Source organism: Tasmannia lanceolata, unplaced genomic scaffold (genome assembly GCF_043159265.1).
Source record: "Tasmannia lanceolata isolate RefF3 unplaced genomic scaffold, GAP_Taslan_0.1 ptg000026l, whole genome shotgun sequence".
Lineage (NCBI taxonomy): Eukaryota > Viridiplantae > Streptophyta > Magnoliopsida > Canellales > Winteraceae > Tasmannia > Tasmannia lanceolata.
In genome coordinates, this window is record NW_027518703.1 from 7520011 (window position 1) to 7545653 (window position 25643).

The 25643-nt window shown below is 34.9% G+C and overlaps 2 protein-coding genes across 2 annotated transcripts; one reads left to right on the plus strand and one right to left on the minus strand.

Annotated features, from left to right (window-relative positions):
* Positions 1–215: 215 nt before the first annotated feature.
* Positions 216–5525, plus strand: LOC143858598 (uncharacterized). Its single transcript, XM_077369282.1, has 3 exons — positions 216–1339; positions 3117–3366; positions 4894–5525. The coding sequence occupies exons 1-3, from the start codon at positions 1031–1033 to the stop codon at positions 5292–5294; spliced, it is 960 nt and encodes a 319-aa protein (XP_077225397.1). The 5' UTR covers positions 216–1030; the 3' UTR covers positions 5295–5525.
* Positions 5526–8149: 2624 nt separating this feature from the next.
* On the minus strand, positions 8150–25145 carry LOC143858755 (uncharacterized). The gene is made up of 15 exons (XM_077369467.1): positions 24899–25145; positions 24695–24772; positions 24386–24435; positions 24027–24080; positions 22912–22964; positions 21323–21395; positions 17644–17705; positions 16037–16105; positions 14992–15097; positions 14237–14307; positions 12025–12125; positions 11126–11221; positions 10071–10138; positions 8762–8807; positions 8150–8481 (listed from the first exon to the last, which is right to left on the minus strand). Exons 1-15 carry the CDS (start codon positions 25061–25063, stop codon positions 8401–8403), a joined length of 1173 nt encoding a protein of 390 aa, XP_077225582.1. The 5' UTR covers positions 25064–25145; the 3' UTR covers positions 8150–8400.
* Positions 25146–25643: the final 498 nt, after the last annotated feature.

Genomic DNA, 25643 nt, shown 5'->3' on the forward strand with positions numbered 1-25643 from the left:
CACACAGGGTTTCTTTTCGGGAGACGATGTGTTTCGCACCCCTGTAGGATTATGCGGCCCCCTGGAAAGTGAATTGTGGGCAGACTTAGCACTTTTTGACGTTAAATCATGTTACCAGGTGGGCGCATAATCCTACAATGGGGGCGAAAAAATCATTGCCCTTTTGTCCCTTGTTTGTACTATAAAATCTCGCTTTCGTGTCCTTCGTCTATGTTATCCACACTTCCAATTCCTCCTGTCACATATACACAGAACGATACTCTCTTCCTCTCGCTCCATCTCTTTGTAAATCTAAACTATATACATTTCTATTTTAAGTATAAATATCACATATAAAATCAATCTTTTTTATCGTTTTTCCTTTTTTTTTTCTTTTGGTTTTCTGTGTTCTTAACAAACCCTAGTTTCCCGTGAAACCCTAATCTCTGGCTTGAAATCTTCGCCTTTGTCAGCCATACTGATCTCACAAACTCGGGATTTCTCATCCTCATTTCCAAAACACTAATTTCCTTATCGAGAATTATCCATTATCTTCTTCGGAAACCCTAGTTTTTCCAGATCTTCAATCTCCCCGAAGCCCTAATCTCTCCGAAACCCTAGATTTTCGAGTTCTGCGTACGTGATTTGTGAGACCAAATCGCTTAGTTTTGAGTCTATAATCTGTCTGAAAACGTCCTGATTTTTTTTTTATTTCTTCTGAAACTGTTGTTTTCAGAAACCCTAATCATTTTGAAATTCTAGGTTGTCAAGTTCTGTGTCCGTTATTTGTGAGACCGAATCGCTTAGTTTTGATTGTCTTATCTGTCTGAAAACGTCCGGATTTATTTCGTTTTTTTCTGAAACTGTTACTTTTAGAAACCCTAGGTTTTCAAGTTCTGTACCCATTATTTGAGAGACCAAATCTCTTAGTTTGAGCCTCTTATCTGTCTGAAAACGTCCAGATTTATCTATTTTCTTCTGAAACTGTTGTTTTCAGAAACCCTAATTTGGAGCAGTACTCAGCTGTGGCTCTTCTGCGTTTACCCTAGAAATGGTCGGAGGGGCAAATAGAAAGGACGATGGGTCCTTGGGGATAAACAGCACTAACGTTTTTGCCGCGCTCGAAAGCCTACGAAGAAAGAAGAAATCAGACAAAGAATCCTCGAAGAGCAAGGGATCTTCCAAGAACCAATCCAAAGAACCTGAGCCCCAGGTTATCTGGGCCCCAGCGCCCCTGACTGTGAAATCGTGGGCCGATGTTGATGATGATGATGATTACTATGCGACAACGGCCCCACCACAATCCACTTGGATTGCTTCAGATCCGCAGCAGAACAAGGAAAGCTCGACGCTCATAGAGGTGAACAAATTTTGGTATCTTTCTTGTTGGTTGTTTCAAATATTAGCATTTAAGATGTGACTTTGATTGGTTTGTTTTCATCAGTTTTTGTTGTAAATTAGAATTTTAATATGGGTTGTTTTTAGATATTGGGAGGTTGATTTATTTGATTTATTGGGATCATTGATGTGATTTTCATGCTATAGGCTATGTGTATTTTATGTGACTTTGGATGTCTTCAGTTTTGTGCTGTTAGCCTGTGCTGTTGAGTAAGCTTATCGATGATAGAATAGCATTGCTAATTTGTTAATGGATTATTGGTGATTATTGTAATCAGATAAATGCATTTTTTTGGATTTAACTATAATTTTCATGACATGTGGTTTCATTGGTAGTGTTTATCATTTGAATGTATGTATGAATTTGAATCTCTACTTAATGGTGATATATTGTTTTTCTATTCCTTTTCTCTTGTGCAGTTGTAGGCTTTGGTCATGTATTGTTTCTGATTGGAAGTATCTGTCTTTTCTTCTTTCTCATCTTGCAATGAGGTGACGGTGGTTTGAGAGGCTACCTAAATTGATGATACACGATCGCATATAATTTCCCATCTTCTCTTTCCTTTTTTCTTTTTGGTACTTTTAGTGGAATATAAGTTGTTTCTACCAATTAAGGGATGCCTGCAATAGTTATTCTTCAGTTTGATATAGTCCAATTTGGTTTTTGGGAGGCCCATTTATGTCGACATGACCCCTATTCTTCCATGAAAAAGGGATCTTGGGATGTGCTTAATTTTTCCATGTCAATGTTTTATATGCAGTCGGTATCCTTAGTTTTTTATGGTCTCTCTCTGTCCTTAACCTGTTAGTGAAGTAACTCAAAAGCTATTAATCTTCGTGATCCTTAGTTGTTAATTGGCTATCTTTTGGGTTAACATAGAATATTCGGGGTTAACAAACTATTTTGAAAACAACTAATGTTCATAAAATTATTAGGCAAACAACAGTTATTTAATTTACAGGGAAATTAATGAAGTTTCCCACCCAAGTCGTGTATAACTATTTAACTGTAAATATATCTTGGTTGGAAGTGATTAAGCCCTGCAATCGAATTACATGCATCCAAACAAACAATATCATTTTAAAAAAAAAACAAGCACCTAAACAACCCCTGATACATTTATCATTTTATCATTTATCATCTAAACAACCCCTAATACATTTATCATGTCCAAGAGCTTAGACTGCCTTACTCAATCGTTTAATTGCAATGATGCCTGGAATAGCTACCTTGTGCTTTCCTCGCTCGTCCAGGGATTTAGAAAAGGTGTGCTAACCTGGAAAGGAATTCCTTCAATTCTTGCTCTTATAGGATTTCTCTATATAATGTGCTTGTACAACCTCTGTTGAATTTTAAAGCATATTATCCTTTATCATTTAAGAATCTCTTTTAACAATTATATTTCGTGATTGACTAATTGTTTGATTTTCATTCCATTACTGTTCTTTTTTTTCTTTATTATTTTGACTATTTTTGGCTATTGTGTACTGCTTGAGTTGAAGAGGAATGTTGAGGAAGGGCCTAATGTTCCCAGAATTGTGTTCTAGAAATAACTCAACTCAACTAAGCCTTTGTCCCATACTGGTTGTGTTCTAGAAATAAGTAAATAAATAAAGGCAAATCAATCAAAAAGTGGGGCGAAATGATAGAAAAAGAACTGTTTAATTTTATTACTTTTCAAAGCTCCCAAAAAAAATCTTGTGATTGAATTGAAGTGATACTTGTCTTTATATGGCAGGAAAGTGAAAGTGAAGACGATGACGGCCTAGATGAAGGTGATGATGATATTGATGAAGAGCATGACAACGAGCCCGAGACTGCTATACCAATTGATCCAGTAGCAACGAAGGCGCCTCCAGCTTCTTTGGCACCCAAGGATACAGAAAGACAGCTTTCAAAGAAGGAATTGAAGAAAAAGGAGCTTGCAGAGCTCGAAGCTGTTTTAGCCGAGCTAGGAATTGAGACCAATGATCAAGATGAGTCACACGGTAATTTACCACCTACACATTTGGATCTTTTTTTTTTTTTGAAAGAGGTAGCCAATTTTATTACGAAAAACAACGAAGACCGAGATGGTCCGTACAAAGATGGATAAAACGATAATAATAAGCAAATGTAAAGCAAATGTAGAGCAAGGACAATCAACGAGGAAGAGATTCATAAAGTGCCAAAGACTCCTTGGAGACTCCCGCTTTTTCAAGGCTATTCGCCACCTCATTGGCAAAGCGGCACGCATGCTGGAAAGTTACTGTGGAAGATCTCACCAAATCAAACATTTCATCAAACCGTCAAATTTCCACGGCTCATCAAGCTACTGTGGATCTTCTAGTTGTCTTCTTCTTTTTGTTGGATTCCTTTTCTAATTTTTCTGCATCTTTTGTTAATTTGAGTTCAGTGCAATGGTAAAACAATACACATAATTTGTTGGTAAGAAAAGAACTGCACATAATTTCCCAATAACTTATATTTGCCTTTTATTCCTACCTCTTATAAACTGCTACGCAATTCCATAGGCATTTCCCTGATTGTTGAAATAGTCATATCCATGCCAACCAACAACCTACCCTTTTCTGTCATAATGAATGAGGAGTGTTCTTTTTCCTTGCGAGGCAAAATGTAAATTGCTACCCAACTTTGACTTCCATTCCTTTTCCTAAGATGTGTCCTAAGTCTTATGAATATCCTTCTGATTGGCCATGATTATTATAATTATACCCTTTATATGAGAAAAAAACTGCTTCATTCATGTTGTCTCACTGTAACAACTGTAGCAGTGTTTTTTTGTTGGTAATGTAGCGGGAGTTGTTCATTGTGAGAAATAATTATATATGATTTAGCGGACACTTTGAATTTATTGTGTCCGACACGACACACACATGTCCACCCGTGTTGACACTCCTTTCGACACTTTTAAATGAATGGCAAGAAGTGATTGGGATGAGTCAACACATTTTTTGTACCGTGACAAGTGTGGCCTTTTGTTTTATTATTGACTATCATGTTTATCTCTTTTTTTTTATTAACTCTTCTTTCGACGTTTGACACATTTATTGTACCATGCCAAGTCTGACATTCTGTTTTAAATGTAGTGCCGTATCTTGCCGTGTCAGCTCTGATGTTTTCGCTAAAATGGTGTCTATCCTGATATTTTTTTTGGTTATATTAAACAAACAAAACTTTCCCATGAGTTCCTTATGTTTTGTGATAATTATCTTGTTAATGTCACAGATTTTCCATTTCATTCATATTTGTCAGTTATATTGAAATTCCCTTGCTTTCTTTTCATCCTTTTTTTTTTGTGCATTATTTTCCTGTTTTATTTTCTGCAAGAGTTTAATGGTAATATCCTGATAAAAGAAATTTCGAAGCTTTAAAATCTCTGGAGGGATCCACAGGAATGTCAGGCACAGATGTCTTTCAATTATTTTGATCTTCTTAATAGGTTTTAGGTATTTTTCCTGTCATAACTCCTGACTGTACATTTTACAAGAGAGTTTTTGGCACCCTACATGCAGTCCCAAGCACTGGAGAAGAGAAGAAATCGGAGGAGCTTAATGGCGATTTAGAAAAGAAGGAGAATCATCCAACACTTGCGGAGAGCAAAAGTGCGAAAAAAAAGAAGGCAAAGAAGGACAAGTCGTCCAAGGAGGTTAAAGATCCACAAGACCCGCCAAATGGCTCTGACAATAATGTCAGCGATGAAGCAACTGGAGCTGAACCGGTAGAGGAAGACACACCTGTCATTGATGTGAAAGAGCGGCTTAAAAAGGTGGCTTCCATGAAGAAGAAGAAATCTAATAAAGAGATGGATGCTGCTGCCAAAGCTGCGGCCATTGAGGCTGGCGCAAGGAGTGCCAAGCTGGCTGCCGCAAAGAAGAAAGAAAAGAACCACTACAACCAACAGCCTGTACGTTAAGGCCATTTCGGGTTAGTGTCTACTACCCCTTGTTCATTTGTTGAATGTGCAAAATAAACAGCGGGCTCTAGTTTCGCGGAGATGATCTTTATAGTATTGTTCGGGATTTTACTCAGAAAACAAAAATCTTTTGGCGTCTTTATCTTGCTAATGCCAAGTGTCATGTGAGTTGTGACATATATTGTTTTTGGATATTCTGCCTATGCAAAATATCATGGATGTTTACTTCAATTATTGCTGCCTGACTGTTGGATAGTTTTTTTGTCCCTACTCATGGCTAAAGGACCCCTTGAAATATATGATGTTGAATCAGCTGTCATGTTAATAAAGTATTAGTAGACTTCAATGTATGGATACAATGAGCTTCCATTTCATATTCCATTTCTTCATACCTCTGTTGTGGTGTTGTGGGGGTGAACCAGCCTCCTCTCTCTCGTGTCTTTCCTAATCCTTGCTGTTGCATTGAGCTGATAACATCATTATAGCCTTAGTTACAGTGATTTGTCCATCTAATCATTGCTTCCCTTGTATGCTGGTCGTTTGAAGACTCCGAACATGTCAGAGAGGGGAAAACAAGAGAAGAGAAACACATTGCTTTCTGTTGTGAGGGGCTTTGAATTTGTTCTATGATATGTTTCAATTGAAAACAATTGATAAGGAGTCGTAACAGCTAAACCTGCAGTTATCTTCTATTTAGGACACCACTCAAGATTTAAAGACTAGCTTATTTTCTACAAAACGTTGTTGCTTCTCCTTTGATAGCTACTCTTACTTCTTGCTACTTCCAGTGAAGACAATAACTTATGCAAGGTCAGATGGAGCAAATGTACTCTTGCTTCTTTTAAGTGATTCGTCAGCATCAAAATGTTTTTTTTTTTGTTGTTGAAGGGTTCGCCAGCAACAAAATGTTCTTGATCCCATTCCCAGATTTTTCAGTGTGATTCCTTGGAACTCGATTTATTTGAAGCCATGCTTTTAAATTTCCATCGTAATAGACAAAAAACATCTGAAATGTTTCGGATTCCATCCCACCAAAATGATACGGAAACCGAAACCAATACTGAAACCAAAATCGTAGGTGAATTAGTTGTATATTATATTAGTCGGGGTTACATAATTACATTTATATGAATTGCATGTGAAATACGGGGCATGCATTTTGTATTATTACTTATGTAAGTTACACGTGAATTGTACTATACAATGAATCAGTGATAATGCATGTTACTAAGTGGGTATTTTTGCTTATTCTAACATTTCTTGAAATTCTCCATTCAAAAAAAAATATATATATCCTGAAGTTTCAGCTTAAATGTCTGTCATTTGCATATGTTTACATACGTTTACGTGATTTCCACTCAAATTTTCAACCGAAACTGAAGAGTTTCCCTCTCCTTGCTGACCGAAACCGAAATGTAAAACCTAGTTTGAGGCGAGGAGTTAGATGGTGTGACATGTATGGTGTTTCCCATTTGGGTACACCTATCCTCATATTTCAATTATTTTGGTTGATCCGAGGTAAATGGAGGTTTAGATTCTTTATATTTAACTCCTTTAGCTATTATTGACTGTTGTTTTTTAGATTTCCATAATTGGGTTTTGCACTAGTAATTTATATTATTAACATGAGCATGTGTAACAACACAAGTTTCTGAATCTCACGTGAAAAAATATTTCCAACTATCAAATACTTATAGTGTCTAACTTGTTAAAACAACAATGGGATCGGTTCATCTGGTGTGACCTACCATGGATTATTATCCATGAAGTAAAAATTACACTAATCGAAAGATCTTAATTATACCTGCAAAAAGGCCAACGGTCAACATTCAATGACCAGAAGCTTATTTATGAGTAGGATCATATCTACATGCCGTTTCAAGACCATGATCCAGTCATGATGGGGCCTACCAAACAGTTGATACAGGTTTTCATATATTTTCTCACCTTTTAAAAGAGACTTTGGATGAAAGGGAGTAGTGTAACCTCTAACTTCCTAACCACTCTCTTCATTGAATAATTATATCCTTCCATTATGAGAATTGTGTGTATCAATGATTTCCAATCAATGATCTGAACCATTCGTTTGCTGGGGCCCACTTGGTGCCTGTAAATTGAATACAGAATGAATTTCCATCAATCAGAGGTTTAATATCATCTGAGGGTGAGATGTTTGACATGAGGCCTACACACAGCAGAGCCCAATAAATGAATGGTCTGGATCAAAACAACAAGTGCTTCTTGCCTGTACTTAAACTAACCCATTTTTTTTCTTCCGGGAAAAAGATACAAACGTGAGAAGCATATTGATTAGTTAAGTCTCAACTGATAACATCCCTTCATGACACTGAAAAAAAGAGAGAAGTATTTCATTGCCTTTTCTTGTTCCAAATAACCAGGCCATTACTTCTCTAACCTCAATATCAGTGGCAAAATAGCAAATTTGGAATTTGGGGCCCTATAGAAACTCAAAGCTCTACATTCACCACCTCTCAGAAAACTAAGAGATTCATGAACTGATGGCAATGCTTCCTGCTCAAACTCTCAATATCTCAAAAAACCATTCATTGGCTCTTAGTGAATCTTTTAGTAGGCTATTTTGTGAATGAAGAAACCAAGTGCCAAGAAAAGGCCGGTTTAATAGTCATGGTTTTAGTTCATTACAGTAACAAAATCAGGAAAGGAGCTTGAAGGATGATGAAAATGGGTTCTGAAAAAAACTGTAATATAATTCAATGAATCCATTGAAATTAAAGTAAATTTCCTGATTGGGAATTCTGAAATGATAAGAGCTTGGTTGATGAGATCTGCATGAGAAATGTTCCCACATTCACAGCATTCCATTGAAATCAAGATTCAAGAAAGAGCTTTAATTAATTTGCTATAATCAGAGATGCAATGTTCATCACAACAAGCACAAGGTAATAAAAAAGGGTGGAGATTAGTTGCATTATTATTATTTTTTGAATGGTAAGTTGCATTATTAATAAGTAAAACAAGTGCTAGAAGATGGGATAAAAGTAATACTGCCTGCCAATTAGAAGCCAATATTTAACTGTAACTTTACTATAACTTAAAGCCAATTTAAGGCTAATTATGAGGGGTTTTATGGTAGACGACCATAATATTTGTTTATCAGTATCTCAGAATATTCTCCAAAAGTAAGAGTTCCATTTGCTGGGATGACCTGTAAAATATTGAAACCAATTTGAATAAAAAGAAATAATTATTAAATATTATATCTTGAAGAAGCATTGACTAAGATCCAATTAGTAACAGGTTCTCAGCTTTTTAACAATCCCAGTTGTTTACTGTGCAATCACTAGGAGTTAAAACTAACTGAAGTTAAAAACTAGTTCCAGTTGCAAGCCATCTGAGAAGCACTATGGTGGTAAATGCGCATGCGCGCACTCACACTACAATGACACATGTGACTCCCAAGAAGCATTGGTGTTTACATAACATACCTCTTGGTGAAGCTGTACCTCCCCAGGAAAGCTAAGATTTTCATTCCTATGAAATGAGTATTGTGAGTCAATAATATATACTTCTATTTGTCTCAATATATATTTGTAAAGTTACAAATCTAAAACATCGTCAGTGCAAGCAAGTGACTGCATTTATATCCAGGGAGCAAAATTCACAATTCGATGCCAAATGAATAAAATCTTATCTGAATTTAGGAAAAGAAGCCACATAAGCATTTATTATGTTCTAAGTTCTAACAACTCAATTAGTTTTGAAAGTTCAGCCCATGACCAAAAATCTAAAAGAATCTGGAACTGCTTTATCATGTAAAGCATCATAAAATAAAAAATTGGTGAGCAATACCGGGAAAAGAGAGATGGTCATATAATTATTTCTCCAATGAGGTAAAACAAAAACTAGGGATTTGGGAATTGTGGCGGCCCATCAAAATAAAGATATGGCTGTCTATATTCGATACCAAGAAAAAGGGGGTTGCAACTATCAGTTTTCATTTTATCATCTTGTAGCAAACAAAAAAGACAGAATGCTGAATGTCATCAAACCTGCTTTAAATTAACCAATCCATTAAAGCTTAAAAATATGAGGAAACAAAATCCACGAGTTCGACAAGATTGATTGGGAAGTCGAGATAATTGAATGTACAGCGACCTAACTAGGGTGAGATTGCAGGTCTTTTGGAGTCTGGACATCTCTCCAAGAGCCCATACTCCTCTCATTCTTGTATTTCATTCCATTTCTTTTGACATACAAAAACAAAATTGCATAAAGTTGCAAAAAGTTGTATCTCTCCAAGGGAGGAGATTAACAAAAAACACACCCATATGAACAACTTCCATAAAGTTGACATAATTAGCCTAGAAGGTATTGTTAGTCAGGTCATGAAGATTCCATGGTTGATGTGCTTGCTATTTCACAAAATTGCCATGGAGAAACTATGATGTTCAAAATAAATTTAACAGTCATATTGGAGTGGCTCAAATTTATCACAAAGTCATACAGAGGTAAAGAAGTGTAACTGAATAATGACTGTCTTATGTCTTAATTCCCAATTGCAAATTCAGGACCTTGAAAGTTCATTGTGTTGTTGACGGCGTGATTATAACAATTAATATAGATCAGTCAATGGATCACAACTTGATAGCTCAATTGAAAGCAAGCACAAAAGGAACAAAGATAAGGCTATGAGAAATAACCAATTAAAACAATTAACAGACCATATTGTAGAAATCATGCTAATCACACATAATACTATTTGCTTCTACCCGTAGACTCCTTTACGGAACCTACCAATCAGGTTGCATGAACAGAGCAAAAGTTGAACGTTCGACACCCAAAGTCTTCTCTCCTTTAGGGGCCTACCAAAAACCCAATACATGTCAAGAAAGGAGATTTAAGAAACATCGGCCACAAGATTAGACAGAAATAATGCAAGAAATGGAGATATTTGCTAACTAAATAACTAGAATTCAGCAATCTATGCACATAAATCTGCAAAAAGCAAAATTAATTAGGCATCCACTCCATGCTCCTTTTGCTATTATATAATCGAGAAGAGTTAAAAAAAAGGAGAGAAAAAACATTTGGAAGGAGTGAACATAAAAGAATCAGTGGACAAATGACTCAGCAAGGTTAATGTAACAGCATAAGGATGGCATACAGAGAAATACAGAGAAATGGAAAGTCTAATTCACACGAGGAGGCAATTGCAAATGCTGCATCATATTGCGATTCAACAAAAGAGAGGTTTGGAAAAATGTTTCCATTGGCTGGAATGAGACAAAAAAAAAGGCACATTATAACATGACATTCAACTAGATTTAAAAATATGTTGGCTGACATATGTGGAGTTTCTTTGCTTAACATTTTGCTTAGTATGTTGGGATCTTTATATATATGTATGTATGTATGTACGTATGTAACACATTGAGATTGACCGCCATTTTGTTCAAGAAAAGGTGGAGAATGGCAAATAAGTTCTTGAATATATTACACTGAAAATCAAGTTGCTGATATGTTCACCCAGGCAGATTATAGAGATCAACACCAATTCTTGATTGACAAGCTTTCTAAAGGAAACACATTGAATCGAGTGAGGCTGTTAGAGTGTGTTTACTGTATTACTGTAGGGGCAGTTTTCTCTTTTCTCATTTACATTATTTCAAGGTGCCTAACTAATAACATAGTAGAAAAAGAATGTTCCTTGCAGTACTCTCACAAAAATTGTCTTCTCTCGTACCATTTTTAGACCAAGGATGAGTGATGAAATGTAATACAAGCCATCCGCTTTCATGGTTACATAAAAGATGTGGCTGAGGCATGATAGGATAATGTCAAGTAAATACCTGAACACAATGTGGGGTTGCACAAAGAAGACCCCCTGATAGTATTTCAGTTGTTTCACCAATTTGGTATGCTATTTCATCTTCTCCAAAGACAACCTAATACATAAAAAAGAAGAGCAACTTAATACACCAAACAATTTCCATTATTGTATAGCAGAAATATCATGAATTTTCAATGCTACATTTATTCAAGTAGCCATTTTGAAAACTGTTTTCTATTTAGATATGGTCATTCAAGTAACCTTTCTCAAGTAAGAAACAAAATTGTATGGAGATGTTTCAGTGTTTCACCTTGGAAATACAAAATTTGATAATAAGAAAAATAAAACTAGAAGAAGGTTTCATCAAGAATATTTGGCAGTGAATTCCTAAAACACAATCTTTTGGTCAGTATGCTAGGGTTTGGTAGTATGGACCACCATTTCTATTCAGAATATAACATTACATGCATTCATGTATCCCTAAAATTTTACCTAAAATTCAGCATTATCTGGCTTGAAGATGGGAATTCTAAAGTTAACTCAGTTTTAGGAATTTACAACTAGAAGGTTCAGAAGACCATGGGAATTCTAAAGTTAACTCAGTTGAGAAGGTAATAGAGGGTCCAGGAGACAATGTCTTAACCATCACTGCGTAGTACACCTAAAATGCCATAAACATAATTGGAAGCTATTTTGAATCTTTCCTTCAAGACAAATAGAGCATGTAAAACATTTTATTCAAAGGAGAAACGTTTGGATTGCATGCCATGTTCTCTCTGATTTCCTCTAAGACATCACATTAGTCATACAGGATATCCTTCCATTGTTAGACTGGTTACTGATAAAGATAACCATACTAACAAATATAATTTTATGTCACTAAAATTTATGAACAAAGCAAGGAACAGGAAAGTTTACTTTGACAATTTGATCGGATCGTGTTTTAATATAAAGGCCAGCAGAACTATCAGAGCAAGCTATTTCGACACCATCTCTCGTAAACATGCCACATGTAAGACCTACATATGGAATTCAACAGAGAAGATTAGAACTGCAATAAAGAATGAAGAAATAAATCCAATGCTTCCCAGCTACAAGAGAAAACAATGAACCATTGGGTATTTTCAAATATTATTACTATTGCTCAACTTTTTTTTTTTAATGGCATTGTTATTTCTCAAATTATTAAAATCATTTTTAAATTTAATGTTACTTATTTTGTGAAGGGGTGATTTTGTGTCTTTTCAATTTACATAAAAGGATAGGGATCGCATTTGCAATAAGTTCTGTCATTTCTAGAGATTGTCCTTCCCTTTCTGTTTGTTTCTTATTTATAAGCCATGGGCATCAGTGATTCACTATTGTTCATGAGGCGCATCACTTAAATAATAGATCGCCTACGACATTGTATGCTAGGGTCTTTATTTCCGTCGTAGCCACCCCAAATAGTGGGGGAATAAAGTATTTAAGAATTAAGATAGATCCTTAACTGGTTTCCTTGAAACAATCCTTCTTCATTTTAAATTTTTGATCTCTATTCTTGCATCATCTCCATAAACCAATTTCAATTCTTTCAACTTCCAACTTAGTCCAATCTCCTTCATTTAATTAATCATCATACCATTTGTCACACACGATTTAAAGACTTTTTAATTCTAATTCTTTCCCATTTGGTGGGATATGTTTATGTATTCTTTATTGTCCAAAACAAATACAACAAAACTTGATCAGGTAGGCGATTAACCATATCAGTTCAACTTTAGGTTCTGACTCATTGTGGACTAGTCGGTAAGTGTTAATGGAATTTTCTTTGGATTGGAGAAAGTACATATTTATTTTCAAGCATGTTTCTTTCTTGTGTTCCAAGTTTTTCAGACGAAAGTTGTTTTTACAATAAGAATGTGAGGCAAAGTTTCAGTCTAAATAGTTCGTTCTTTTGCAATCAACATCAATCAGTGACTGGTTGATTGTGTGTACAACTAAGGCTATATCAATTAATGAAATCCTAAAATGGGTCACACTAAGCCTGCATCACCAATTGAGTCATTGTGTAAGCATAAGGCTACATCTATTGAAAAATGTCCCAATTAGAATCCAGTTGTTTAACATAGTAGAAGAAGAAAGAAAAATGGCAATAAAAATTGACAGTGCGAAGAGTATGTTCCTAATAGAACGGATTGCTGGAATTTGGAAAGTCTGAGAGTGAATTCATTTAAATGTATTTATAGAATTTCCTTCTAGTTGATAAGTGATATTATAAAAGTATTCTTGTCATTGAAAAACACAGTTGTTCGTTGTAGTATGCACTTGAACCACAGGCATGTTTTTTGTGCCTTCTGTCATCATTAGTTCTTGGTTGAAGTCTTTGACACTATTATGAAATACTGTAAGATTCAGAAGATTAGTTGAAAAAATTCTTGAAACCTTTGGTACTTCATCATAAAATCGTGAAAGTAATAACCCCCAAGAACATGTTTCTCCAAATAATGTCCCGGGTCAATGGGAAACTTAAAAGAACAGTATCGCTTGCTCGCTCCTTTTTTTTTTTTTGAAAATTAAAAAAAAAAAAAAAATGGAAAATGTTGGGTTATATACAAATGCCATTTGGGAATGGATTTTTCCATTGACTTTGAACCAGTGATGCTTCCCATAGAGCGGGAGACAACGTTCGTGTGTTCTGTAAGTACAGAAGACATGTCATTAGTGACCTCCATACCTAGCCTGTAAAAAAACAGAACTCCAAACCTATCTCCTCGCAATTTTTTTGCAACCTGCGAACAACTTACAAGTCACAACACGTTTTATATTATATGGTAAGCTGCTGCTGACACCCTAGATAATCACATCCATAAAAGGGTTGTGCAGCTGATGGATGGAATGCGAGAGGGTTTAAATTGAACAAGTGAACAAAGGAAAAATAGAGAGGCGTTAGTAATGGTGGAAAATCAATTTATTAAAATTGCTTTTCATACTTAATCTGAAAGATAAAATAAAATGATTGTTAGTTATGGCCTATAAATTGAACTTCCACACAATGGAACATAGAGAGTATCAATTACTTGGTAATGTCAACTACCAATATGTTTGGACCTTAGCGAAGTCTCTTTAGAATTTCTAAATAAATATTCACCTGTGAGCGAGCCATGATCAGTATGCCATCCACACCATGACGACATGTTGCCAGAATCTCGGGTATAATTGCTGCAAGATAATAGGAGAAAATTTTAAATATTTATCTACAAGAATGCTCAAAGTAATCATTATACTACTATGGACGTATAATCCTCTACTCAACCATTAGCAGCAGGAAAAAAAACTCTTTGGATGGAAGGTTCCAGTTGGAAAAATATATCTTCTTTGAGACAGAATTTTCTGAAGTGCTGTTAAAATAGAAGAACTAAATATCTTAAAGTGATCAACCAAGTCTGTACAGAGAGAAAAAAACGAATGAGACGAGAAAAAAAGAAAAGAAAGGAGAAATAATTAGTGGAGGTTCAAAAGTGAGCCCTCAATGACTTTCCAATGCAAGCTTATACATATGTATGTATGGAGAGGCCAGTTGGAGGTTGGTTCATATATGGTAATATCTGATAATCAAAGATTATAAAATCCTTAAAGCTAGAACCTAGCAATAGAATATCGGAAATGCTCACTGCAGGAAATCTGATAATGTGATAGATAACAATTCCATCAATTTATCTGCACATCTGAGCATTAACATATAGATCTTAGAGAAATAGAAAAGAGTGCAAACGGAAACAAAATGCAACTACATAGGACCCTTCCCTACATGAATCTTATAATTCAAACAGATAGATCACATATAAGGTTTAACCATTCATCCATATAGCCAATTGTGATGTTATCACCCAAAACACTACTCACCTTTGTTGCCTCGGAAAGTAATATAGCAGACGACCTTTGTGACATCGAGATCGAAGTAGTATTTGCTGAAGACCTTCTCCGTCGCACACTGGTATCACTTTGGACACTAATCTAATTGAAAATAGAAACTATCAGAAAAACACATGCATGTGAACACTTGAAACAAGTATCTTGCATAGACAGGAAGTAGATTGCAAAGTAGGTTGGTAGGCATTACTAATAGTTTTACGAGAATAATACTAACTACTAAGCACATGCAACACGGTCATATTAAATGTTTTTAAATTAAGAAAGATGATGAATTTTTTTTATATTGTTTGTGAAATTCTTAGGCAAAAAGGGAACATGAGATTAAATAAACATAAAAAAATGATGAAAATTTTTATATTGTTTGTGACATTCTTAGGCAGATAGGGAAAATGAGAATGAATAAACATAAAAAAAACTGCAAAGCTACAACAAAGCTTTAGAATGTTTAGAAAGCTAGAAATATGAGTTAATTGGTTTCATCTAACAAAGAAGAAAGATAGCAAATGCATGTTATTTTTCAGATTATAAGCTTATCCTTGTATCTGATTGCCAAAAAACTAACACGATATTATTAAAGGAAAGAATTGTGATAGAATAACAAGGTTCCACATAAAGAAGTCATTCTATAGGGATGACTAAATATAAAAAAATCAAATGACAGTATGAGTAGTACCTAGTAAGCCGTCACATAAGTGGAAACATTGATGAAGTAGGCATCCATTAACACATTAGTCATTCCTATTCCAGGGTATAGAATCACCTTATATGAATGATTTATTCATGTTATCCTAGAACTGAAAAACCAGATTTATAGATGCCAGCAGAGAAAAGTCACAATCCAGCACCCCACCAAGTGAAAAACAACTTTCCAAAGAACATGTATATGATTTTAAGATATAGAAATTTCTAGCCAATTACATGTTAAACAATTCTTACAGAAAATTGATCAACTCATTTTAACACATTTTATTGACAAATGCAGAAAATCTGAAAAAAGTAAAGACAATAAGCATACCATATCGGTCACAATGATAAGCTAACATCAGTCCGACATCCAACATCATCTTCCCAAGTGCTTTAAACGCTACAATAATAATGGTAATCAACATTATCATCAGATAAATTTAAGTAATCATTTATTGAAAGCAAACATCACAAGGCTATCCTTTGATAAAGCAACAGTTTCTAGTAAACTGAATATGAAATACTCCAAACTGAATATATAATCAATTGACTGAGCATCACCTCTGGCTGTCATGCTTGCATAAAATATGACGAGAAAAGTATATTGAATTATATTGTTCTTGATATAATGAATGCGTACAAGTAAAAAAAAAAAGAAGTAAATCCAGAAAAGATGCTTCATAACATAGATAGCATTCAATAGAAGATTGAACATGATACACATGTACTGACACAACAAGACATCTACAAACTCCTGTGTGTTCTAGTTAAAATATGTGGGACTTTGTTATTCTTGAAAGGGCAATTGACATTATGGTACCTTGCACTCCCATGTGTTGGTTGTAAACACTATAGTTAGAGAAAAAACTTTACTTAACAGTTTGCAGGTTACAGTGTGGAATCATAAAAGGAAGAATTGCTGAAATATTGAATCATATATAACAAAAAAAAGTTGTGTTAAGTTTCTTCAACAAAAAAAAGCCTTGTAGAGATATTTTGTCACCACCAGTAAGTGATAGATTGTGCAAAACACCCAGTCAAGCTCAATTCAACTCTGAATTCACCCAAGCCTTCTCAATGGTTCTGTTCCGTGCTTTTTCCTATCCGGCATTGGTAATGAACATGGATGTGCCTTTGTAAACTAAAACCCTAATCGTATGGGGAATCCAAATTACCTTTCTCTGGGGGTACATAGAAACTTGATGACAATAGAGATGGTGGATTGCCATCATATTTTAGGCAGTTGCAAGTTTTCAGCTATCAACAATGATGCACCACCTCTAGCTTTCCAAATATAATCATCCCCTAAATACATCTATTAGCATCCCAGACTATGAAAACATCTATAGGCATCAGCTAAACTGGTTGATCCTTAACATGCTCAAATTGGAATTTCTCTACGGCAAAGCTTAGGAATATTTTTATCCATGCAAATATATAAATATCCTTAGTGTTAGTGATTGTGTACTAGTTGTGTCACTAATTGTAATTAGGTTTTACCCAAGGATTCAAATGCCGGTTTCAGCATGGACTTCAGTCCTCAGTACTCACAGAAGTGGAAGTACTTTGTGGAAAGTCTATAGAAATCAATAATATCCATTAAAAATCATGAAATTTAAGTCCATTTAAACGATGGAAATTTGAGATGAACCCTTAGGAAATGCTAGGATAAGCACAAATAAACACCTAGAAACTATCAAATAAGCACCCAAAATAGTTTAACAAGGTCAAACACTTAGTGACATACTGACATTTTATATAACTTGCAGCAGGGCTTGTAGAAAGGCTCGCATGGTGGCCATATAGATTGATACCACAATCAATCTATCGAGGGTTCTCTGAATTAAACTGCCTTAATAAAAGTCCTTGAAAGATTCACAACTAGAATAAATATCACAATTCAAAGCTAATGATTTATAATATGATAAGCTCACGTACCAATTTCAAGTTCAGGCAAAGCATTACTAGGCCATATATTCGCCCGACAATATGATGGATACCTAGTAACAAAGAAGGTATTAAATTAATTAATGTGAAGAACCACTATATACGTATATATGATGCATGCATGGTTGTGAAACTGATCCAAGGCTTTATAGTTAATCCCACAAAATAAAAAAACCCAGAATAGTACCAAATATTTAGTGATATATAAAGACAATAAAGGTACAGAAATATCAACAAATTCTTGAACGAACTAAACAGCAGTTTAACCTCGTATTGGAAAAAGATGAGTCTCTCAAGTTGGGATATATTATTTATTTTGGAGAAATTATGCAGCAAATTAATGAGTAAATGATGCAAGACTGGAAAGAATGTCAGCTTAGTTTATGTTTATACTTTAAAATCATGTATTGATAAAGGCAATAGCTATTTCCTAATGAATATTCAGATCAAGCTTGTAATGAGTCCAAGTGAAGAGTATCAGTGAAAAAGAATCCTAAGATTAAAACCTGGCATTGTGAAGACAATCGAAAAAATTAATCTGCAGCCAATACTCACATTCCGAGCAAAATTACATTGACAATACATTAATTATACCTAAAACCCTATCTCTAATGAGCCTCTATACTATGCGGTAGCAAGTTAACCTTGGATAGACTTGCTATTCTGTGTTCATGTCGACCTCTATCTTAGGATAAAATATTATAAGATTTTTTTTTACTTAAAAAGCCCTGTAAAACTCAAGATAAACTTATCCAGGAAGGAGATCAGATTTGGTGGTCTCACAAACCGAGTCTCAACCAAGTAGCAAACAAGTAAAATAAGATATGGATCAGGAGTATCTACGGTATATGAATATCCCTTACCCTTATATAAATATCCTTATGTGATATATCCAGACACTTTTTTATGGATCCAGGTATCATAATTTTATGGATCCAGGTATCATAATTTTATGAATCCCTGTATTATAGGTTTACCATGTGAGAAAAGAATCTTTTGTTTTTCCAAATTTCTTTTTCCTCATCATCTTCACATACACATTAACTTTTATCTATTTCTCAGTTTCTCCTTATTGTAACAACTCCATTTTTATTTTTATTTTCTTGTTCTAAATATTTTGACTCATTATCTCCTAGGTTCATTATTTCAATGCATGTTAATTACAATTATTCTCCTCATTTAGTTCAACTTAATTAACTCTCTTTTTCCAAGATACCCTCATTACTTATTTTCACTTTCCATTACCCTCACTTACAATTATTCTCCTCATTTAGTTCAGCTGAATTAACTCTCTTTTTCCAAGATACCCTAATTTACTTATTTTCACTTTCCATTACGCTCATTTATTTCCACAGGTTCCATCATCTTTTTTTCTTTGTCATGAAGAAGTAATTCACTAAAAGAAAAAAAAACCCAAAGATAAAATACAAACAAAAGAAAGGGAAAAGAACAAAACAGTACAGATAAATAGACAAAATTGGCATATGATGTCAGACAAATGTTTCCCTCAAAGACACGGCAAAATTTGTTGAGCCTGCCTTAGCAATGGTTCACGATGGATATGAGAAAAGATACAACTAAACAGTCAGCGGTGATAAATGTCTGTGATGATTGGACGCTTTCTTAAGCCAGAGTATGGCGATAGCCCACCCACCTTCAATCCAGACTTCCATGTAGCCATATCCATAAGCCTCAATACATTCCAAACTACTTAATTCACCTCAGAATCAATTGCTTGATCCAAACCATTAGGACCTGTATAGGCCAAAACTACACAACCATTAGCATCAGATATAACTCACCTGAAACCAGTCTTCCTGAAAATGCTCAGCTTATTCTGAAAGATCTCACTACTTGCATCAAAACAATGTATAATTCATCCCTCAAGGGGAGCCAATCAAACATTTGATTTTCTATGAGAAGGGACATAATCCCTGCATACACTGGCCCAGTCAGAAATTAAAATACTCAACATTAGGAAAAATTTACTTTTAGATGCTCTTCAAAAGGCTTCTATGATTATTTCATTAATCATGACTTCCAATCTTCTGCATTTTCCTGAGAAAACCCTAGAGTTCCTCTCCTTCCATATAAGCCATATGGAAGAGGGAAGGAGAATTTTTTGAAAACAATTTATTCAATCTACTGACCACATGTCATCATCTATGTCACAAATATTGTGCTCGGGAATTTCTCGGGATATATTAAAAAAAATTATTTTTTTCGGGTTTATATCGGAAAAAAAAAGATAAAAATAAAATTATTTAAAAATATATAAAATTTTAAAAAAATATATAAAATAAAAATATCGTAAAAATATCAGGAAAATATCATGATATTTTATGATAAAAATGAAAATATTGCCATAATTTTAAAATCTCGGGATTATTTCGGGATTTTGTCGTTTCATCAAAATGCCACAATAAAAACGCTATATTTTGAAAATATCGGAGATATTTGTGACATAGGTCACCATCACTTCTCCAAATTGGGAAGATCAAGGAAGGCGGAAGGGGATGTAAACTTATTAAAGTTACCTAATGTGCAATGCTATGTCTGAGACGACCAGTTACAGCGGATAAATTTTTTCTACGGAGTCTCCTCCAATGACTACAAAACTTATTCAATCATTTGATGAATCCTTCTTTCCATAAGCTGACACTAGACAAGAATTTTATCGTGAAAGGCAGGCAATAGACCAAGGAATGGAGTCCCAAACTAGTCGGAATCCAGTTTCTAGACCCAAGTATGATAACATGAAATAACAAGACTTAACTATGATCATACCATATTGATCATTTGACCAAATATCCTCATACTTGAAACCAAAAGACTAGACGTTCCTGAAGTCTCTCCATGAGACATAGGAACTTGTGGGAGACTCTAAGAGAAGAATAAGTAGTGAATAACCCCTTTGAATGGGAGCAATAACCGCAAGAGGTCCAAACTCAAGATACTACAAAATTTTCTAGAATTAAATGCCCATTTAAAGAGGTTGTGAAAATCCAAAGCAAATGAGTTTCCACACCATTTATCTAACGAGAAACAGTTTTGGCCCCATCACCACGCTGATCTGATGCCTTTAATGAACAATTGGAAGTCAACTCTACAAGAAGTATATGTGAAAACCTTCAATCTCTACCCAATTCAGAGACATTTGTTAGATCTTTGATATTTGGCAAAAATGATACTCGACCATTGGGCCAGAAGCCAGCCTACCTCAAATTTGTATAGAGAGTAGAAATTCTACACCACCACATGTCCCATCACCCTCATTAACTTCAATTAACTCCCCTTCCTCCAAGACACCCTTTCTACTTATTTCTACATTTCTCATCACCCACATTTATTCCCACCAAATTGAAAATTGCCTCATGCGTACACACTTTTTATATATTTATATGTTTTGACCTCATTAAGAGTATTAGGTACTTGATTCATTTCTTTTGGATCTCTAACGATCAAAATTTTATAAATTAGATAGTACCCACACATTTAAGTCTGAGAGTGGGAGTTGTTTGATCATATAGAAAGAGGCAGGGGCTGACTTTAAGCCTCACATTTAAGTGTTTACATGACCAAATAAGAAGTGTATTCAAAGAAATCATTTATAGCACAGCCGCAAATTTTTAGACTCATTATAATGAACAAACATCATATCCAATTTTACCGCTGTATAACAGAAGACGCTGTTGTCGGTGTGTCTACAATTGGGTTTGCATAGAAGGAGCCTTTCAACATGTCTGCACAATACAAGCAAGAATTATTCAAACTAGAATCTCATCAAATAGAAAATCTTGAATATAAGCGCATAACTGGCATAACACGGGCTTAACCTCTTTAAAGAAAGGGTTTTGCTAATGAGTGCCCTAAGGGCACCTGTTAAGGTGCATTGGAAAAGAGATTTTCCAATCATTTTACACATACTTTCATACTTTTCACCTGTTTTGAGATATCTTTATAAAAAAAAGGTGTAAAATCTCTTTTCCGATGCACCTGGCACCCGTTAGCAAAACCCTTAAAGAAATATAAAGCACAGTATCCTATAATTCCTTCTGTAGAATATCCAAATTGATCTAGATTTGAACTGGGTAACACCAATACAAAATGCAGGGAGGGAGGGAGGGATTTAGAGTTCCATTCCTTCCACTTCGAGAATTTTCAAAGAGACCAATAAGAAGTAAACAAAACAAAATGTTGACCGATTATTTATATCTATGGATGTGCTCAAGAAAAATGGATGGAATTTTAAGTTACTAAAGTGCTTAAAAATGAAATTGGAAGTTAAAAATGGGGGATGGTATGCCATTCAAAATAAAAATAAAGGGGATAGTATATCATGAATTGTAAGGACTTACAAATGAAGCCTAGTAAAAAGAGACAGAAAATTAAGAAATTATAGAAAGCAATTCCAAGTAGGAAATCAAACATTCTCTTGATCAAAGCCACACAATTGTCCAACCCAATATTCACTTCCAAAGATGGCAAGGTAAAATTTACAAGCCTAACCCAAACATTAATATTCCTCAAAGCCCAAGACCAATGACGCTACATTTTGTGTGCTCAAAATGGTTTGACGGTTCCAGCTAATAAGGGAACTGATTCCTTTCATCAACCCATTCCTGCATTTTGTTCTCCTGAATTGCACCAATGGGTGGGGCAACTTTCTTTCACCAACCCATCAATCCTATTACTCCTTTCTTGGACATTATACCCCATGGATACTATGAGATCGTTGCAGCCCCTTCTCTCATGGACACTATGGCATGCAACCCCTTCTCTCATGAATACTAGGGCATGCATTCCATCACAAAACATCACAGACAGAAATTAATATTCAGTAGGTGTACAAAACTACAAAAATGTAACTGTAGCAGATTTTGATAGTAAAAGTGGGACAACTTAAGCTTGCTAGAAGCGGACATTTGAGCCATTTCTTAGACTTTTGATTTGAGCTCCGTCATGAATTATACAGAACAAAGTGGTTCATAGATGTCAATCAATAAACCACATAGCCAGAATTAGATATTAAGGCATAATGATGGGGTTTGGCACTGCTGAGTTGCACCCATATAGATGGAGTATTCTTGTAATAGGAACATGTTGATGTCACAGATAACAAAACAAATTTTGCTAACCTATGTTTAGTCAGTAATTAGGAAATGAATTTCAGGCATAGATCAGGAACATGCTGAAGCCTCCTCTGGCTAGAGGAACCCCTGATGAAGTTTTGAAGCTTAAGAAGTACAGAAAACGTACCAGGTTTACCAGACTCAAGCGTCTCCTTCCCATGACTCCATCCAAAGTTATATCTATAAAATGTAAAACAGCATTTCTCACAAACTTTTCCCATGTCAAGAACTCTGATATCCAGATTAACATTTATGAAGAAAATAATAATCTGAAGCAAGTAATCAAGTGGATGACTAATCTACCCATAACAATGGATTATGCATCATGTTAAGCAATATTAACATCATGGTCGTTATCGTTATCCCTATCACTTAACATCAATAAACAAGGAAAAGAGATGCAGCAACATAGGAAGACGATCATTTAATGGATTGATGGGAGCAACTAAAAGCATTTCACAAATATTTTCTGAGATGTCCGAAAAGTGTTTGGAAGGTGTCCAAGAACTGAGTTGATTTAATAAGTGGCCCCACGTTGAGATTTAGCTTGGTTTTTTTTATTTACTCACTTAAGTTATAATCGAGGCTTTAAATTGGGAGATGAAACATCAAATCACGTGAAAAGGGGGGCGCATAATCCTACAGCGCGGGGGGGGGTTGAAAAAATCATCGTCCTTTAAATTTAGGTTTTGATTATGATTTTGGTCTCCACGGAAAAGGAAACAATTCGGTTAATTTTAGAAATTTTGGTGTAAAATCATGAAAACGTATGGAAACATATGCAAATGATAGAATTTTAACATGAATCATCAGGAAATACTAGTCGTGAGAATATAAATACACACATACAAACATTCATTCATATATAAATATATATACACTGCAAAGTTCACCATTTTTACAATTACTTATTTACGTTTTTGAAATTAGCATTGCTAATGAGTCATTACCTATATCACATCTGTGACAAGCTCTCAATGACTTTGACAGTTAATTTTAATAGGTTGAAGGTCGAAGAATCACAATAGGTTCTAAACTAGTTTTTGAATCTAGAATTTCATGGAAATCATCAAATGATAAATGCGAACTGAATCCAATTGTGTATCGAATAGCCAATTAACATTTACCGACTGTTCACAATAGGTTCTAAACTACATTTTGAATCTAGAATTTCATGGAAATCATCAAATAACAAACGTGAACTGAATTCAATTGAATATTGAATAGCCAATTAACACTTACCGACTGTCTGGATCTTCAAGCTCCTTCTTCACCTCTTCAGGAAGGTTTGCTAACCTAATAAACAAAAATGACCAAATCAATAACATGTAAAACAAATAAGAGAAATTATATGATGCCCAACCGTCAAATTGTAAAGGGCGGAAGGAGACAAAACCTGCTGCCTTGGTTTTTGAACCAAGGAAAAGTAAAAAACGGTGCTTTCCCTTGGATTAAAAATCAAGGGAGAGAGGGTTTGTCTCTTTCTGCCCCTTATTTTGACGGTCGGGCATCATATAATTTCTCAACAAATAAAGCCACTTCTCTTGAGGTTCTACATTATGCAACCATATAACATCAAAACTCTAATTGCAAATGCATACCTGGGTGAAAGACATAAAAGATTCTGACGCAATACATGATATCCAGGAACCTATAAAAAAGAAAAAGAAAAAGGTAAAAGTAGCACCCAAAACCTAACAAAAATCTGCATGAATGATGATAGTTAAGCACCATGTACTACCATAGCATGCCTGAGATTCTATAACTTAGAACAAAAGCTAAGCATAGGCAAAGATAAAGATTGGCACAATAATCACAAAACATTAACATAATATGGAATTAAATAGAAAGCTTTTGACAAAATTAGAAGAATCATCATTCAAACATAATATGAAAAATTCAACACATACATCTGAAACAGATACGATCCCCAGTCCATTGGGACCAAACGCGCTTTCGATTTTCGTCGACAAATCCCCACCTTTATCCTATTGCCATCAAAATCCAACAACAAAAAGAGAAATTTTTTTAAAAAAAAAAAGAGAAAAGAAAAGCAACCCGATTTAGGAAAAATATTCAAAACATATGAAACCTAATTATCGATTTAACAGTACTTGGAGTTCCGAATAAGAGATTGTGACGGTTTTGATCGTTTGAGGAGTGTTTTCGATCTCACAAGACATTTTCCGGCGGGAAGAAAAAGATGTCGGAAAAATGGAGGGGAATTTATGGGAGGAAGAATTTTGGAGGAATGGAGATTTCGGAAGGTTGAAATCCATATTTTGTCATTCTCTTTCGGTTTCAAATAAAGAGAAGAGAGAATTTCTTTTAGCGGGTTTTTTGATTGCGTAAAATTGGAAGATATTCCTTTCATGAGATAGCGTTAATGAGAAAGCTTAAAATAAGGTTAGCTTTAAAATGACGAATTTAGCCTTGAAATTGTATGAAACAACCACAAACCCATTCTTTAATCTTTCTAAGTATGAGTGAAGCTATTTTTGGCCTAGTCGGTTTGCGCACTGAGCATGATTTTAATTTTTAAATAGCGGTTTTTGCAAAAGACGTCTCATAATTTACCTTTTTTGGGAAAAGTTGTCTTAGTCAAGTCTCATACTCTACCTTATTTGCAAAAGTAGTCTTCTAGCTTGATAATTTACAAACTAGTGGGCCCCATCCTATGAATGGAGTTGGTGAAGATAGTGGGTCCACCCATGGGGTGTAAAACAACATGCCCCGAAGGCCCAACCATTGCACATGGTGGGGCCTACCATTTTACACATATGGTTGGACCCACCATATCCACCAAATCCATTCGTTGATTGGGGCCAGCATTTTCTTTGTTGTTGAAATGTTTATTAT